Source organism: Catharus ustulatus, chromosome 7 (genome assembly GCF_009819885.2).
Source record: "Catharus ustulatus isolate bCatUst1 chromosome 7, bCatUst1.pri.v2, whole genome shotgun sequence".
NCBI classification, from domain to species: Eukaryota; Metazoa; Chordata; class Aves; order Passeriformes; family Turdidae; genus Catharus; species Catharus ustulatus.
Window position 1 is genome coordinate 9,683,292 of NC_046227.1, and position 18,351 is coordinate 9,701,642.

Consider the following 18,351-nt stretch of genomic DNA (forward strand, 5'->3'; position numbering starts at 1 on the left):
CTGCATCTGCCAGCAGTGAAAATGAGACCAGAATGAGAAAATCTCACTCAATTCTCTTCTCAGTTTGATGATCACCAATGTCAGAACATTTGGTATTTCATAGCATATTGTTTTCAGAATTGTCAAATGTATCTTTTTGTAACACATTTAAAAATGCCAGTAGATGTTTCTGTGAAGCCAAGTTTAATGGCAGTTCTGTTCCTTAGGCAGGTATGCTTTTCACAGGACTGAGCTCTAGGTGCAGGGTGAGTTCTGTGAATATTGAGAATTTATGCCTTTCGGGAAGCAATTTCTATTCTAATGTGAAGAAAATCTGTATAACTTCCTGGTTTACTGTGGGAGTCCAACTTAATTTAGATAGCAATTATTTAAAACAATTTTATCATCTGAAATATATTATCTTTGGGGGTGGGCTACTGAAGCTATCTTAAATGAAACTAGTAATTTTATCTTGCTGATAAAGGCCCGAAGTAACACTTAATGGAAAAAGAATTAAGACTGCACTTACATCATTCTTTAATTGCAACTGAGATATTACTTGAATGTACACCTAATAAGGTCTGGTAAGGAAATGTGTACCAATTAGGCAAAGCTAACAAAACCATTTTTTTTTCTAAATTTCAAAACCTGATTGAAATACTGGAAACCATGTCCTGCCACAGTGTAACCTTCTAAAGGAGAGAAAGGTATGTGCTGCGTCAGTCCCCCTATTCAGAGTATTTTGGTGCTCTTGAATCAGTGCCATTGCTCCAGGCATTTTGGATGCAATAAAAATCCGAGGAGTAAAGAAGTTAAAAAATACTTGTTTGAAGTCGCTTTTGTTACCTCTTGTGATAGTGCAAAGTCTGTACAGGTTTTAATACCCGGAAAGCAGCATAAAAGACTTGGAAGATGTTCGCTGATGTCAGTCTCAAAAGCTTCTGAGAAGAAGGGGATGTTGGAATTATATGTAGGGTGTTGTACCCATCCTGGGGGACATGATTCATTAGACTGGAAATGTTCTCCTATCACTTTGTGCTGCCTCATCATCTCTCTTTACGTTTCCTGGCTGCTTTTTCCATTGCTGCAGAGGAGGAATGACTCAGCTTTCTCTCGCAGTGACCCAGGAGCATCATTCTCATCTGGCTGTCACCACCTCTGTAGCTTCATGAAGTTTGTGAGAGAAATCTGCCCCTCTTTTTGTTCTGTGTTGGCAGTCACAAGTCAGTATTAAACAAAGTAGCATGTCTATACAAAATGTGGAATATTAACAATATTAACAGAGGACTTAAAATGAGAGAGTGAGTTTCTGGACTGTTGGGAGGTACAGAAAATTGTATAAGCGTTCAACTTGGTGCTTAAGTGATTAGTACAGTTCTGAGTAAGTGTGAGTAAGTCTGAATAATAAGTGATAAAGACACAGTTCTGAAGTCACTGAGGTAGCTAAACCAATCTAGATTTGGGAGGTCTGCGTAATACTGGAAGTTGATGTATAATTGATCATGTCTGAAAGTCATCAATCTATATTGTGGTTGCATACGTGAGATAAAATGCTCTTCAGGCTAAAAATGTATGAAGGAAGTTTTATGCAGAATTTGCATAAAATTGTAAATACAATAAAAAGAGACTTTGTGCTGTGTTTCTGCATATAGGTTATAAATGCTTTAGAAATAGTTAGCAATCACAGCTCCTGGTAAAGACCACTGTGACCCAACATGAATTCCAGGCAGGTGTTGTCATACAATTTCTATATAAAATGCAGATCTCTAGATTACCTGACTTAGATCACATTCATAAATAGCTCTCTAGGGTGATGTTTATTAATGGACAAAACTAATAACTTGAATTCTTAAAGATAACTGTAAATTATAAATTATTTACAGCTGGTCATGTCATATATTTACTCTTTAAACAAGCTAATTGCTGATAATAGCATGCAGCCATACTGAGATTGGAGCATCAAAGAAAAACAAAGGAAAATGTATGTAATCTTCAAGGTAGTCTCTTTCAGTAGACATTGTTCAACATTATTCTTTTCGTTGATTATTTTTTAGTAATGTCTTTGTTAATATTGATTTGCATTTTAAACAGGATTGAGTAGCACTGAATTCCATCTAGGATTGTTCATGATAGCCATTGTCATACGGCTGGCAGTTCGGTTCAAGTCCTCTTGCAAAATAACTAGTAATGCCCCAAGTGAGGTTCCTGCAAGGGGGAGCAGTGAGCCAGGGCTGCTTCTCAGTCCTCCTTCATTTGTATCTTGTACGAGCAGTCCAGAAAAGCTGCTTCAGTGTCCAGTGAAAGATTGCACTCCGTTTCACACCATGGCTACATTTCTTCTCTGGGCTCTGTGCAATTTCTGTAACCATTCCTGTCAAGTTCCATCTGAGCTCCATTACCCTGATAAGCGCTCTGATTCCATGAAATGCAAACTGCATCATATTACGCTGTATATATTGTCCAGTGCAGAAAACAGAAGCTTTTTTTTTTTTGTGCTGGCCTGCAACATCCACCTCTAGAAGACAGTATCTCAGCCAAAAAGTACAGTTCAAAATTGTAGTAGCATACATGAAAACTTGAGAAATGCTACTTGGCTGCAGTCCAAATGATGTGGTTGCCTTGCAATACTAAGTTTTTATGCTAAATATAAAATATTCCTATTTATTTGATGTCTGCTACAATACATAAACAGGATGGATTTCCATCCTTGCTGCTCTGAACTGTCCTTTGAGGCAATTGTCCAGCAGAGGCATTGCATTATATTAACAGGGTTCACTTGCTCCCAGACCATACATTCAGTAAATAAATACACAGTGGCTGCAGCAGGATGTATATACAAAACTTTGCTTTCCATTGTAGTATGCCCATAACTAGTTATTTTTTCATTGAGTTGCTGTCTTTGTACTCCAGATAAGAGATTGAGTTTTGTAAAGTGTGTAGTCTAAATTTATGCATCTGTGTCTTGCAGAGTGTGATACAGAGTCCCAGAAGTTCATTTTTTGGTGGCTTTAGGCAAAAATTCTTACACTGGCTTTTTCTAACTAACTTTGTTCAGTAGTAGGGAGAGGAATGTGAGGGGTTAATGCAGGCTCCTAAAAGAACAGATGAGATGCTTTAATAAAAATGCAGAAAGTATAGCAAATTCTTACTGTTTCTCTTGTATCAAGTTTTGTGATTCAGATTAATTGCAGTAAACAGTTAACGGTGAGTGATGTAAAATATTTTCCAGCCTGTTATTTTACTGTTGTTGAGTTCTTAAAACCGGAATAAAGTTGAAAAAGGCAAATTGCCACTAATTTGTGGAAAATCCTGAGAGTTTCTATAAATAAGCTAATGTACTGGAATTTTCTCCCTTACTGTAGCTTAATTGTTAACAGTAAATTGGAAAAGACAAAGGATTAATTATATTTTATAAGCAAAATATTCTCAGAGTGAAACACCTAGAGGAGTACATTGTTCTACATGTAAAAGGAATGTATATCAACAGTGGGAAAACCCCACAATTTTTGCTGAATTTTTCCCATATTCTATGAAAAGTGTCATACAGGAGTTCCTTGTATTCAATCAAGCAGTGATTGAGTAATAGTGAAATACCAGTTTGATGCCTCACATGCACTGCAGTTTTTTATTCTGGACATGCACTTACGGTTTGCTTCACTTTTACTTCCCTTGACAATAAACAATGCCAGACCCTTAACATTCCTGCCTCACATATTACCAGTAACATGGTGCTTCCTTGCCCCCTTCTGTCTCTTCATCTTGCACTAATATTGGGTATTAAAATTTTCATTATTTCACCTTAAACTTGTGTTCCTTCCGAGTTAATACTCTCAACAGCTTATAGTTTGTGGTGAGTGATTTTTTAAAGCCAGTCAGTATTTGTATCAGCTTGAATGGCTGCCTCCATCACCACAAAAACCTGTAATGAGAAACCAGAATAATTTTGGTTAAAATAAATGCTTTCAGAATAATTTTGGTTAAAATCAATGATGGCTGGGAAATGGTATAAATTCTGTTGAGGTGTCACCTGGAATGTGGTGAAAATGACACTGATTGGTTCAGCTGGACATCTTCTTGGTGGATTTGCCTGTTGAAATATGTACAACTATTTTATGTCCTGTCTCAGACTGGTTAAGTGTTACTTCTGAATCTGCAAAGACGTCTTCACAGACTCCTTTGTCTCCCACAGTTATTGACCAGAGACACATTTGGGACATCACTACTGTTACTGGTTCCAGTAGCTGCCTGCTAGGAGCAGCAGTTCTCCTGGTTTGTTCTCTTGATGGAGAAACTTTGCTAAGAATTTGAGTGGCATGTTGGCAGAGCTGATACTAGTCCATTAACTAAATCTCTTTTTTAAAAATAGAGATTTGATTCAGTGGTGTATAATTTGAAACCTCTTCATTCTAGCAATGACCTTCACAATTGAGCACTAATTTGGCCTAGCACATTTTTAAGTGGACTTCCATAATTGACAACTTTTATAAATTTGTTTTTCTGTTTTTTTCAAGTGAGAGACGTCACTGGCTTAGCAGTAGGCATGCATAATTCCTTTTTGGATTGTAGCAGTGATGGAGAGAGATTTATTATAATGATGTAGATATTAAACACTCATCAAAGACATGCCTTTAATGCCTTCTAACATACCACAAGTACTACAATGTAGTGCAAGGACAAAATAGTTATAGTGGTGTAAGTTAAAAGGACAATAAAAGTACTGCAAGTGCTTTTAGAAATACTTATTAATTTTTAGAAGCTTTATTAGAAATATTCTGTTCTGAAGGGAAAGTTGGAGAAATTATTTTCAAATGGTTTTCAATAGGAAATATGTTTCAATGTTACTTGAGTGCATTCTGAGGTGACCAGTTGTTTTATTTGTGCTCTATCAAAATACTGTTAGACTGCAGATCAACCAGATCAGTAACTGGTGTTCCCACCTAAAGCTGGGTGGCTCTTTTTTTGTGTGGACTGCGGTGTTTGTGCAGCTGCACAATGAACCAGATAGGAAAAGCAATCTGTCTTGAAAATAATCTTTTTTTTTCTTTTTCTAGGCTGTTTTTCAGCAGAATCTAGTTGTACAGCTGCACAGTGAACAGATCAGCAAACAAATGTGCTGGTATCCAAAATGATTTTGTGGGAATGGGAAGGAGAGAGTGAAGCAGTGGGGGAGGGCAGCACTGCTGCTTTAAGTGCAACACCATCTTAAAATATTTGTTGAACTTCAGGCTTGATTCTAACCAAAACAATTTGCTTACTTTCAGAAGAAAAATGAAATATTAAAATGCAGCTGTAACTGGTTCATCTTTTCAAGTATTTCAGTCTTAAAAGCACTGGTTGGTAGCTTAATAGGATCTAATTGAACAGCATATTCAATACAGAATATTGGCACAAAAGCAAATTAGCTCTGTTATAAATTCTGTGCATTAATAGGTGCTTCATGGACTACATCCAATTTATACATGAAAGACTGCAACTTAATTTTTCGTGAGCAGAGCTAATACTTAAAGAACTTCCAAGTATTCTGAAGTTTTATATTCTTTTGAGCTCTGAGAAGGATCCTGTACTCAGCAATTTCTTACAAATAACTGACCCTTCAGAGAAGGCTGTCCAGTTTTTTTATGTTCAGAATAAATGCTCCTTTCTGGATAACTGAGCTGGTAGATTGCTACTGTATTAATTCAAGATAATTTTATTATCTCTGGGACTTGGCTTTTCAAATTCTTCACAGTTCACATTTTTAGGAAGTATTCACGGTGTGTTCAGTTATGCATAAATGCTTTCTGTACTCTTTAAGTCTTATCTGGTATTAACTTAGCAAATAGGGCTTGGATCAATTAGTTAATGGTCTGTTCTCACAAAGTGCCCCTCCTACTGGGCTATAGGTTTTCAAATGAATGAGTTTTACTGAAATCCACAAACCTGTTTCACTGAAATTGAAGAAGGAAGAAAATACAGGAGATGGGTGAGAACTAAAGTTTGAAATGGTTAATTTTAACTTTATTGCTCTGTTGCATGTTTTCCTGTTTCCATTAGCAGAAGCTAATGTCAGCTTAGGACTGATAGAACAAAACCAGTTTTTTATTTTTTTAGTTAAAATGGCTTTATGGCTTTCTTAAAATGTCTTTCAGTAACAACCATATATTAATTTCACAATAATTAAAAAAAAAACTTACCTTAAAAATGTGTGCTAGATTAATAGGATTTTGTATTCTACTATTTGTTAAAAATGTGAAATTTAAAAAATGTAGAGTAGATTCATTTGGATTTTCAGATTCAGCCTATTTTTAACTGAATATTTGCATGAAGTATTGCTCAGTTCAGGATGGAGGGGAAACTGCATACAAGTCTCTGCATTGGAGTGAATATAGCAAATAAATTAAATTTCTAGGACTTGTAAGAAAAACTGTCTTTGTGTAGTCAATAATTATTTCAAGAAACTTTTCTCTTTTTAAGAAATTGGCATTTCTCACAGAGCTGTTGCTCTGAGAAGTTCTTAACAGAAATGAATTACACAAGTGCTGAATTTGCAGTGCCTCACAGCGAGAATGCTTTACTTTGTTAATATTGCTTTGCCCTTATTTTTAGCACCTCTTGTCTCTCTGGGTTCTCCCTTGTCTTAGCTGGAGCATGTGTTTGTTGTGGAACTCGTATGAAATCTTGTTAAGGCACTTTGCTCTCTGTGGCATTCAAGCAGAATAACTTAGAGGAGTCAAAGTTGTTTTTCGTAGATGAGCAGAACATTCTTCAGAGAAAACAAGGATAAGAAAGTTGAACAACAAGGGAACAAAACTGAAATTACTTGGGAAGGAGCGTGGGAAGGGAAAAAATCAGTGCATTTATATTACAAATATTTCAGGTTATTAAAATTGTTGGGAGTAGACAAGAAAAAGGTTTAGGGGGAAGAAAGTTGGGCACTTGAAATATTCTAGTCAGCACTGTACACTGAAAAAATGCTGTGCTACGTGGGCTGCAAATGCTGGAATAACAGATGTGGCTTTCATTTGAATTTGAATTTTGTATGACCACATTACTTGAATCCAAGTTTGTTGTTTTAAGTAAAGCCTAACTCTTGAACTAGTTTTCTAGTCTCAGTGAAACAGTTGGTGATAAATAAACAAAATATCCAAGGGAAATTGAATGAAATAAAGATTTTTAAAAGAAACAAAACCAAACCCAACTCTGATCACAGGTGCCTTTGCTTAAGTAGCTGAAGCAGTCTAGCAGACTGGTTTGCACAGAGATGTGCTGAGTTTTCCATGCAGAGCAGGCAACTGTACTTACGCCCAGGTGCTTTCACCTGAAGCCTGTGTGCATGTGGATGTTCAATCAGTTCTCCATTTGCTGGGAATGATCTCTTGCCCTGCTGCATGTGGAGGGGATGGGGTGCCCTGGGCAGCACCCCATGCCTTTCTGAAATGCCCTCTGATGGGACACACTTCATCTTTGCCCCTGCAAATGTACATCTTCTAATTTTGGAGCTTGGCTTGGGGTGGGCTCGTCCCGTTGCCTGAGGTGTCAGGAAGGGCTCAGCTTGCTCTTGTTGAAGCTCAGGGAAGTGCAGCAGGTGCTGTTATTTCAGCCCTGCCCTGTACGGGTGCTGTAGTTTCTTACCAACCCACAGTTTGGAGTTGTTTCCCCTCCTGTCTGCCCAGGATCGTGTTCCTGCCCCTGTGAAGGGGAGGCAGCAGGGAATCAAATCAGTGAACAGAATTAAGCAAAGGCTGACAGCAGTAATAGGCAGAATCTTTTCCAAATTTGGTGCAACCTTGTCCTCAGGCTGCTCTTCCATGGTCTCTTGAGGAGATTTGAGAGTCTTAATGTTCCTATAATGAGATCAGCTATATACAATTTTGTGCCACTGAAGTGTATAGAACTTCAGCTTTCCAGTACTATACACATATGAGTACTGCCTGACAGGTTAAACATGACAGCTATTTACAGTTGCCTAGACAATAATGAAACTTATTAAAAAAGATAGAAAGAATTAATTCTTTCGGGTTGTTCTTTGGAAACTTTTTATTACCAGTACATTTGGTTTTTAAGTATCTGTTCTGTAACAAGATTTTCAATGGAAGATACAGAATATTATACAAGATAAAAAATAATGTGCTAAGGTTATTACTTTTTAACTGAAAAAAGACAAAGTAATCTATTTTGAAACTGGTCTGATACTGTTCAGCTCTTGTTTTTCAGCAGTGAATCACAGTCATAGGTTACAAACTATTTTAACCACTAGGGCATGGAGAAAAGGTACCATTCAAAGCTAAACACCACAATTAGGGATGCATGACTAAAGTTTCCAAGTAATGTATTAGTAGTATTGTATGAGACAGTCACATGGAAAAGATCATGAGGTTGTGAAAAGGATTATGAGCATGCTTTAGTCATGAATTTCCTGGTGGAGATATTTTAGTCTGGATCATGCTTGTTTAAATGAGAATTTAACTTTGCTTGTTCTGATTGTATTACCATTGTGTGGCAAAGGGGGAGAAAAGGTGTCTTACCTACAAAAGTAGTATTACTTAATATATATATTAATATACGAAAATAATATTTCAGTAAATTTTGGGGATAAACTTAGCGTACTGAACTACTTGAAAAAGTTTATCACAGCCCTGAAATCAGTAACTGGAATATAGGGGATTGAACTGGAGACAAACCACGGTCAGTCCAGACTGATGATTGAATAGTTGTTTATAAAAATAAACCACTAATGTACAGTGAGTAGCCATTGACCTATCTAATGTCCGTGGAATCAATTTTGATGCAGGTGCCTCCATTTGACAGATACTCTTCTGGGCTTATATTTTTAAATGGGACAGCATTGCAAAAGAGAGTTTTGCCTTTTTAAAAAATTCTGCAGGTCTTTGAAGCTGCAGTGTAAAGTGAATGTTCATATTTTGGGTTTGTAAAGGTTAACAGGAGAAAGGTTTTTCCCCAGTCTTTTGTGTTGACACATTTGCCATATGAAGTCCTTAGAAGCTCCTTCCTTTTCCCTGCCAACCTGTTACAAGTATAGGAGCTTCCAATAGATTTTTTTTTTTCGTGTGTGTATGCAGTAATATGGTTACCAGGACACAAGTGTTTAAGCACAGAAGAGCAAGCTGGTATTCTGGGAAAGTGAAATTTCAAATATTTGTGGTTTGCTGCAGAGCACTTTCCTGGCTGGATTCACAAAGCACATTTTAGTGAGCAGCTGTGGGGGGCTTGGGAAGGACAACCAAATTTCTCCTGTCTCATGTGAGAGTCAGTGGCACTTCAGGATGTGCTGAGCAGGTCACTCATGTCTGGGAGTGCAGGGCCAGTGACAACTTGAGTCAAGGAGCACATCAGGAACTAAAACCACTGGCAGTGTCAAGAGCTTAAAGCACAGCTGACCGTTTCCTGTCCCCTTTCATCCCTGCATTTGCTGCAGTGTAAAATGGTGAATTGTTTTCAATTCTGAACACAAGATCAGCTTTTGCAGTGTCTCCTTCATAACCTGGTGTTGAATTGTAAGTTTTTTACATGTAGCAATAAATTGAAAACCACATGGTCTCAGTAATTTCTAAATAATTTCTAAATATCCGCACTAGCTGCTTTCAGCTCACCAGTTGGCAGCATTAACAGTATTGAGTTACATAAGCAGGTGTTGTCCATATAACCCTACTTTTATCTGGATGTCCACGTAGATCTTTGAAGTCAGTACTACAATGTAAGTGAAAAGTACTAAAAATAAGAACATTTAAGCAACATATTGAAGTTGGTTAATGACGACTTATTTTTACATTGGTAATGGGTGATTTCAGAATTGTGCAGAGTGTGTTTAGTGGAGGCACTTTAGCAGCACAGAAGAGAACAAATGGTGCATGGGTTTTCAACTGTGTTACCTACCTGTGTCACCCCTGTGAACAGGAAAACACAGCATTGTTATTTTTTAATAATTTTCATTCTTTTGTAGCTTGTGTTTTATCAAGATTTTCAATACTATAAGTTATCATAAGTACAGATGCCTCTGAAAACATGCACAAAAATATTCTGATATGATTGACTGTAAATGTTGTTAATCTTTTTCTTATCATTGCCTCCTGTAAGTAGGGTTTGTAAAACCACATCTCTGAAATACAGAGTCTGTCTTAGTGTTGGATGAGAAAAGTACATTAATATGATTTCTGCAGTAAAACTACTGCAATAGCTATTCTTTTATTGCAAATATCTAAAAAGTTTTGTGATTCAGTTGGCATAAGTACCACACTGATATGCCATATAAATTGACACAGAGATTGCTTTTACAGCTAAGTGCTTCCCTTTGTGTTTCTCGTAGGAAACAGAGATGAAGGTACACATGCACACAAAATTTTGCATCATTTGTTTGCTGACATTTATTTTTCATCAGTGCAATCATTGCCATGGAGATGGACATAACAGTGGTCCCAAAAAGGATCGTGTACACGACCATAATGACTATCAGATCTCAAATGAATCATACTTCCAGAATGGAGGAACAGAATCTATGCCCAGTAAATTTTCAACGTTGGAAGCAGAAAATGAACAAAAATACTACATTGAAAAGATTTTTGATCGCTATGGTGAAAATGGAAGATTATCTTTTTTTGGCCTGGAAAAACTGTTAATAAGCCTTGGTTTGGGAGAGGTAAAAGTAGTGATGATAAATCATGATGATATTGGCCATGATCATGTTTCTCACTTGTATGCTTTGGAAGTACAGGAAGGAAAGCATTTTCATCCTCATAACCATGCTCACAGCCACTCAGATTCAGAAAACCAGACCACGGCTGGTGTGTCTGCAAAGAGAAATCACAAATGTGACGCTGAGAGAGACGTGGCGGTGCCCTCGGTGAAGGAGGATGGCAAACACGTTCACAACCAAAGCCGCCGCCACCACCACCACCACCACTCGCGCCCGCACCGGCACGAGCACAACGGCACGCGCCACTCGCGCAATGACTCCGTCAGTCACAGCGAGCACACCGAGCAGAGCCACGAGCCCTCCACAGACACGAACACCACTCAGGATCAGCCAGAACGGAAACAACGCAAACAGAAGAAGAAGCAGAAGAAGATCAGTGAGACGTCAGGAGATGCCACGTGGGATTACGCCCCGGAGCACGATCCCGGCGATCAGTACGAGCACAATCGCGTTCACAAACACGACCATGTCCATGACACCTCCCACCTGCATGTGCACCACCACGAGCACGGCGGTGACCGCTCTGCCAGCCACGGACACCAGGAGGGCGCTTTGGGCAGTGCCGCCGGGCACCGCCACACCAGCAAGCGAGAGGCCTCGCACAAGCAGATCAGTGTGAGGAAACACGCTCTTCCTGCGGCACGTGGTCACAAGGATCACGGCGAAGACGAGCACAAGCATGAAGAGGTGAGTAGGAAATGGAGAGCTGGTAAGTTGAGTTTCAGTGCTGTCACATAATAATTGAAGATGCATACCCACAAATAACAGAGAGGCACGTTTGGGACCGTAGTGTAATACAGGTAAGCAGAGTGACAGTACTAGAGGTCACTGCCACAGTTCTGAGCTTACTTTTGAGTTATCATTTCTGTGTGCCCATCACCCATCTTTTCTCAGAGACCTACTGTTGTGCCTATTTATCTGTATGAAGTTGATCTGTACAGCTTTCTGAGATGCCTTGCTTATAGGTGAGGTTTTTCCTTTCCTAATATTCCGGAATAATGCCACCACACATGCCTTTTTTGGACTTCTCTCTGAATCTGAGATGATAAACATGTTTGAAAACTGGACAGACACTCTTTCCTAAAATACCTGCATCTTTTCAGCCCACTTCTGATATCTTTGTCCTAAGAGATTAAAAAGCAATTGCAGATGTAGCTTCAGTAGCACTGTGCTCAGTGGAAGCTCTTCTGTTTTGTCCTTCAGCATGTGTTATTTCTGCCAGCACCATAAATCCCTTCCCCTTACAGTTAACCACAAATGCAGGACCTTGTAAAGTCATCATTTTAAACTGGAAGGATGGAGGGAGTGCGAACTTCAAGGTTTCAAACTATATTGAAAAGTGAAACTCAAAACACAAAAGGTTGGTAGGTAAACAGAAGTGTTGAAAAACCTATTTTGGATTTGCATTTTCCCACTCCTCACCTGTTACTCTTTCTTCATTGCTTGTACTGTGTAAAGAATATGGAAACTGCTTTTCATTGACATTTACCAAAAGTTATGTAGGTGCTTGGAGACTCGAGTTTGCAGTGCAGATATTTTTACTGTTTCTTTCTCTCATAAACCACTTAGATCAGTTTAAGACATGTTTTAGCACTGGTGGAACATTTGGACCAAAGTTTCTGCCTTGTTTGTGTTCTCAAAAAATACTGTGCATTTTCCCTAAGTGAAAATAGACGCTTTTATATTTAATTTGTTTGTACAATTTTCTTGCAGTGCTTAAATGCCACACAGCTGCTACGATACTATGGTCTGGAAGCCAGCTCCCTAATATCTCCTGAGCTCTTCGTGTACATGTGTCCTGCTTTGCTCTACCAGATTGAGAGAAGGCTTTGTATTGTACATTATGATGAGCTGGAAGATTTGGCAAGAAATAAAAATGCATCAACAGAGAATAAAGATAAAATAGGTGCATCAGGTAGGTGTCTCTTTCTTAGTGGGACTGAGGTGTTTATCTCATAGTTGGAAAGTTGCAGTGTTACTTTGGTACTAAATTTCTTAATAAATTTGACCTGGACGTATCAGTCCAGGAATAGAGAACAATATTTTCATTACAATTCATTCACTAGAAAATAAGATTTTAGGTGTTACTACTTTTGTATTTTAGCAGTGATACAGATCTGTAGAATTGACATGCAGAATTTTTGGTGAACTTAAAAAATGGCATAAGCAAGTACAAGAGCATTTAAATTGCCATTTCTCACACTTCCCTTTTTTGACTATTTCTCTCTAAGCACACAAGAAGTGGTCCATCAAAATCCTCTGTTGCCAGTTTTAAATTTTTTTGTGTGTACCTTGAGGAACTGTGTGTGCCTTTGTAACTGAGTAGACTTCTTATCACCATAGTTCTCAGTTAAATATTTCTACTACTGTTAGAGCTGTTACTTTAAGGGTAGAATCCATTGTGATTTCATAACTGAATGTACTTTTCAAATACATGTTTACCACTGCTATCTTTTATAAATTATAATGGAACTGTTGATGTTTGCATAAAAATATTTTATGATAGTTGCATAGAAATATTAAACATCTAAAAAATCTTGGGTATAATGTCTGTATTTTGAAACTAAAAGTATTGGTGATGTGAATATTGATTAGTACATAGGTGCATATTAGCATTATTAGAAATAATGTCTGAAATAACTGCATTCTCATAGATGTTAATAACTGTTGGGAAGAATATATTGCTGGTAATCTTTCTTACCAATTCCAGGGTCATTAAAATAATTCACTTCTTTTAGATAAATCTCCTCTAGTGATACATCTGCTGCCTTGTTAGCTGTTCAGAGATTGCTGTAAAGCAGATACAGAGGGTGTTTTGTACAACAGCAGATTGCTTTGTGGTGTGGTCTCAGTGGAGTAAGAGCTGACCCCTGCCTTATTACCAGGAGCATTGCTAGAGTAACTCTAAGCATTTTCTGCCAATTAAAATGTTGAAATCCTATACAAAACTGTCATGTTGCACATGCTTTGAACTAGTTTAATTAGGAAGCTTCTACAGATGAGTGCTTCTTTTTGAAAGATTGCATTTTATTTCTCTGTAATGAGAAAGGGAGTTCATTAATAACACAACTTGAAGACCTTTAATGTTTTAAGAGACTTAATTTGCAAAACTAGTGAAGCTTATTGTGAACGTTTAACATGTTTTATGGCATCTGATACCTTGAGTATAAATAACACCTTTGCCAGTTAGTTGTAAAAACTTGGGTTCTAACTCATTGATTTGGCTCTCAAACAGTAACCTGCAGAACAGATCAGCTTGATTAGATAATGATAAATCATTCTTCATAACAATTTCCTGTATTCTCTTGTATTAATTACAGCAAGATTTCAGTTCATGTAATAGTAATTGTTCCTCCTTACATAAGGAAATGAGTAAAAAAAAATGAAATCCTAACTGGAATATGGGGATTGTGGGAGGTGTAGGACAAATGTCAGTCATAGAGTAACTTAACCTATAAAATGAAAGTGTGTGCCCATCTGAGCTAATACAAACATTTTTAGATATAAGTATTCACCAAAGCTAGAAGGTTGCAGTCACTTTTAAACATGAGCTTTCTGTGGTTTACTTCAGTTTTAGTTAAAACTTTCAAACAATCTTACCAGGCCAGTGCTGCTTCTTTCATTGATACCAACCTGTGAGGTTTCCATTACCTCTCTGCTACTAAAGCAAAATAATTTAATTAAGTGATGGACAAAAACTTAAAAACTGAGCTGTCACAGTGTACCTGCTCTAAGAGGGGGCATTGTCACCACTGAGGCCCCTAAATAACTGAAAAGGATAGGCACACCCTGCTATGAATGAAGCCAACAGAAGTCACACAAGTAAACAGGGAGTGCTTTGTTTAAAGATGGAGATAGCTTAGAGCTGTTGATTAGCAGTGTCTCAGATCAGATACAAGTTGTAATTCTGCCTGTGCAGATGCCAGTGCTCCCTGGAGCTCGATCCAAGAGGGGCACAGATTCCATATTCTAATCTCATGTGCCTTATCTTAATCATGGTGCCATGTTTAGGTCCTGTATCATCCATAAGAGTATTCCAGCCCCTCAGAGGTGTATCTGCCAAACCTGCTGTGACAGATGAAACTTAAGCCTTTTCCTTTTTTCTCCATGTAAGGCTGTTGATCATCTAACCTGGCACTTAACACCAGAGTGTCCAGCTTGGACAGTGTCCTGCCCAGTGGCTGTGTCATTTTTATTTGGGCTGCTTGTGCATGCGTGCTTGATTGAGCATTGAGAGACAGCTCCATATCCTGGATTTTCTGCAGAGCCTGTCAGGCCAGTGCAGGTGGCTAGAGTGCTCTGGGGATCAGCCAAGGCTGTAGCAGTATTTTGGTCATCAGGGTCTTGCCTCAACTTTTGACCTACTTTTGTATTCCTGTTTTCCAACCTCAGTCTTTCAGTTCCTCATCTGACTGCAGACTTTGCCTTATCACCAATTCTCTTTTTCTCTGGTCTCAGTACTCATGTCTCTCAGTGCACACCTCAGAAAGTCCAAAGCTTTTCCCAGTCATTTTCTCCCAGTGGATGTGGTCTTGTACCCCTTGCATTTTAGTTGAATTGTTTCCTTTTGTGCAGTGTTGTGGAATGACAGCCACAGACGCTGTAAGAGTGAATATCCCAAAATAAAATTTAAAGCAGCAGATGATGTGAGCCTTGGTATGGAACCCGACCGAGCCTGCAGCAGCCACACTTCTGTTGGCAAAGTCATGTCAAACCTGCTCCATAGTGAGTTTGGTACAAACTGAATTCTTGTGGTGTTTCACCCTGATGTTGGCACTGAGCAGCTACAACATACTTGTTACTCTTTTCTTCTCCTCTCACCCATATCCTGCCCCATTTTCCAGGATGTTTTCCCCTATTTGTGGACCCTCACAGACGCAAGGAAAGTCAAATTGTGCTCTGAAATGTGGAAATGTCAGTGATTTTGAATCAGGAGTTGTAACTTACATTAAAGTTGGCAAATTGTGTAGACTTTTTGATTAAAAGTGGAGCTAGGAAAAACCCCGTGGAAGAAAATCAGCGCCTTTGTGCTAAAATCTAAAGAAAATATTTTATTAAAATGAGATGCCGTCTACAAGAGCCATGTCTCTTTGTTTACAAGATCTGTTTCTTCTCTAATTCTTTCTTTTCAATGTCATGTAGAAATTCTCACATCTTCCCTAATTAACAGGAATATGTTGGTTGTACCACATTCCATTATCACTTCTTCTCCTAATGGCAACAGTAGAGATTCTCAAAGAAAATAAATGCTGCTATTTGGTGGTAGCAAGTTGCTTTCAGCTTTTCCAGCTCTTACTGTAGCATTCAGTTTTAGAGTTCCTCTGCCAAAGGTTGAATCTTCTCATGAATAAGTGTGTGTTACAAAAAATCAGGTGAAATAAATAGTGCCAAACTAAACACGTGACTCCAAAATGAGGAGATATACAGAATCCCTAAAAATTTTGCATCAGAACTGTATTAAAAACAACTGTTACATACACATTAGTGCTTGTAGAGCCCCAGTAAGTTAAGTAGCAGAGATGGTTCCAGTATGAAACCTTTTGCTTTTTGTTTCATGAAGGGCTACAAAACTAAGCCTGGAACTAACAATCAGGAAGAATTTCTGGGCTCTTTTTTAGCTAACTGTCTTCTGATGTCTCACTACGTTATACTGTGCTGTGAATAAACCTGTGTATTTTTGGTTTTGCTGTGGACTTCAGCACTGCCTTTATATTTTTCAGCACCTTTTGAATGAACAATCACACAACTTAGGTTAAAGGAAAGTCACCTTTTTAAAATATAGTTGAAAGTCATTAATCAGCCTTAAAAGTTTTCCAGGTGTTGTTCTGATAACCCTTCTGTGTTCATTTCTTCCCACAGCCTGGTTTTGTGGTATCATCTCTATCACCGTCATTAGCCTGCTTTCCTTGCTAGGTGTGATCTTGGTTCCCATCATTAACCAATGGTGCTTCAAATTTCTTCTAACTTTCTTGGTAGCTCTGGCTGTAGGAACAATGAGTGGAGATGCACTGCTCCATCTCTTGCCACATGTAAGTATGGTCTCCTTACCTTTTATTTTTAATTGTAAATGAGTCGAGAATTTTTTGATAGTGTCAATAAAGAAATGTTCACTGGTGCACCTGTAGATTGAATTGACTGTGAAGGTCACCACTGTGGAAGACTTTCTGCTGACAGAAAGGAAGGAAATGTGTTTCTCTAAAAATAAGGTGGAGAAAAGTAGTTGTGTATTCATTGTTGAACTGATGTCATGCTATTGTAAAACACTCATGAGCCCAACAAGAATATTTTAAAATTAGCAGTATTGCTATCTCTTGTTTACTGATAGTTGTGTATCAGTACCACCTAAAAGTATTTCCTGGGGATTAACCTGCCTGTTCTAGATTTGAGGGAGAAAGTAACCTCTTAGTGTACTGAATCAGGCAATTGCCCAAGGAAGGTAAGCAGCTTTTAATTCATGATGGTGTACTGTAATTCTTAAAAGTGGAAATGTTTTCTAAAATTTTGCTACCTCGGTTGCTTAGGACAAAGACTAATATTTACATGTTTTCTTTGTGTAATTCTAATGCACATTTTTGGTCATGGTGTTAGGATTTTTTAAATTCACATTTCAGATCTGAATTTAGGCTGTAATTGACTGTAATAGTTAAAAATGTCATAAAGCTTGGTTGCTATTGGGAGTGTAAGAATTCCTTGTGATATTTCTGAGTGTTAGTCTGATCTTCAGCATTGTGAGAGAAAGCTGAAGCCACATTATCTACCCCCTCAGAAAAAAAAAATTTCCCAGAGGAATATTTTTTACTGATTAGGGTAATAGTCTATTGAAAAACTTACATGGCAAAATGTGTTAGTGTGAAGAAAAGCCAAAAAAGGGGGGGGGGGGGGTGGGGTTCTGTTGTTTTTTCTGGCCCAGTGCCATTTCAGTGTCCTGGTTGCCCCAGTGGTGTCACTGCTGTCTCTCCCACCAGTCCCACGGAGGCCACAACCACAGCCACCACCATGGCCAAGGCCACGTGCACGAGCACCGGCGCTCGCACCGGCACGGCCACGGCCACGCGCACGCCGCGCACTCCGAGGGCTTTCTGGAGGAGAACGATCCTGTGCTCAAAGGGCTCTTGGCACTTGGGGGCATTTATGTTCTCTTCATCATTGAGCATTGTATAAGAATGTACAAACATTACAACAAACAAAAGGTAGGTACTGGAATTAAAGCTGCCTTGTGACTGCTGAGGAGTTGTGTTTGCTCTGTGAACGAGTGCTGCTGCTGCTGCTCTGTATTCTGTCTGGTGTTATGTGAGGGATCCCTTTCCTAAAGAAGCTGCTTTTCTCAGCAAGGTAACTTGGGAAAACAGTGTAGAAATCTGATGGAGGAAGCTGCAGCTTTCTGGCAGCTACATTTGGAGGTAGATCTAAGTAAAAGAGTTTGTAGCTCTTCCTCTAAAGCTTCCTGGATTTTGGGGTTTTTTTTTTGCAAGAACAGGAGAAAGCATCATGTAAGAAAGATCTGGTTAATTGTCAGACAATTGACAAGAAATTTAGCAGTATGCTCTTACCTAATAGATGCCAGTGTAACAGAAGTATCCAGGTTTTCCACATCAGAAAAATGCTAAAATTTTCAGACCTCCTGCTTTCTGTAAATTGCTCATCAAATTTTAACTCATTTCTCAAAAAATTATTGGATTGTT

The 18,351-nt window shown here is 38.4% G+C and overlaps 1 protein-coding gene across 7 annotated transcripts in view; it reads left to right on the top strand.

The window, feature by feature from the left end:
* SLC39A10 (solute carrier family 39 member 10) overlaps positions 1 to 18,351 on the top strand; it is a 34,149-nt gene that overhangs the window by 3,034 nt on the left and 12,764 nt on the right. For 6 of the 7 annotated variants that reach the window (XM_033064126.2, XM_033064128.2, XM_033064130.2 and 3 more), the window contains 4 exons: positions 10,283 to 11,356; positions 12,383 to 12,584; positions 16,529 to 16,698; positions 17,635 to 17,859. In XM_033064126.2, the coding sequence (XP_032920017.1) occupies positions 10,283 to 11,356; positions 12,383 to 12,584; positions 16,529 to 16,698; positions 17,635 to 17,859 (1,671 nt within the window). The remainder of the gene's footprint in view (positions 1 to 10,282; positions 11,357 to 12,382; positions 12,585 to 16,528; positions 16,699 to 17,634; positions 17,860 to 18,351) is intronic. The other variant, XM_033064132.2, reaches the window with a different exon arrangement.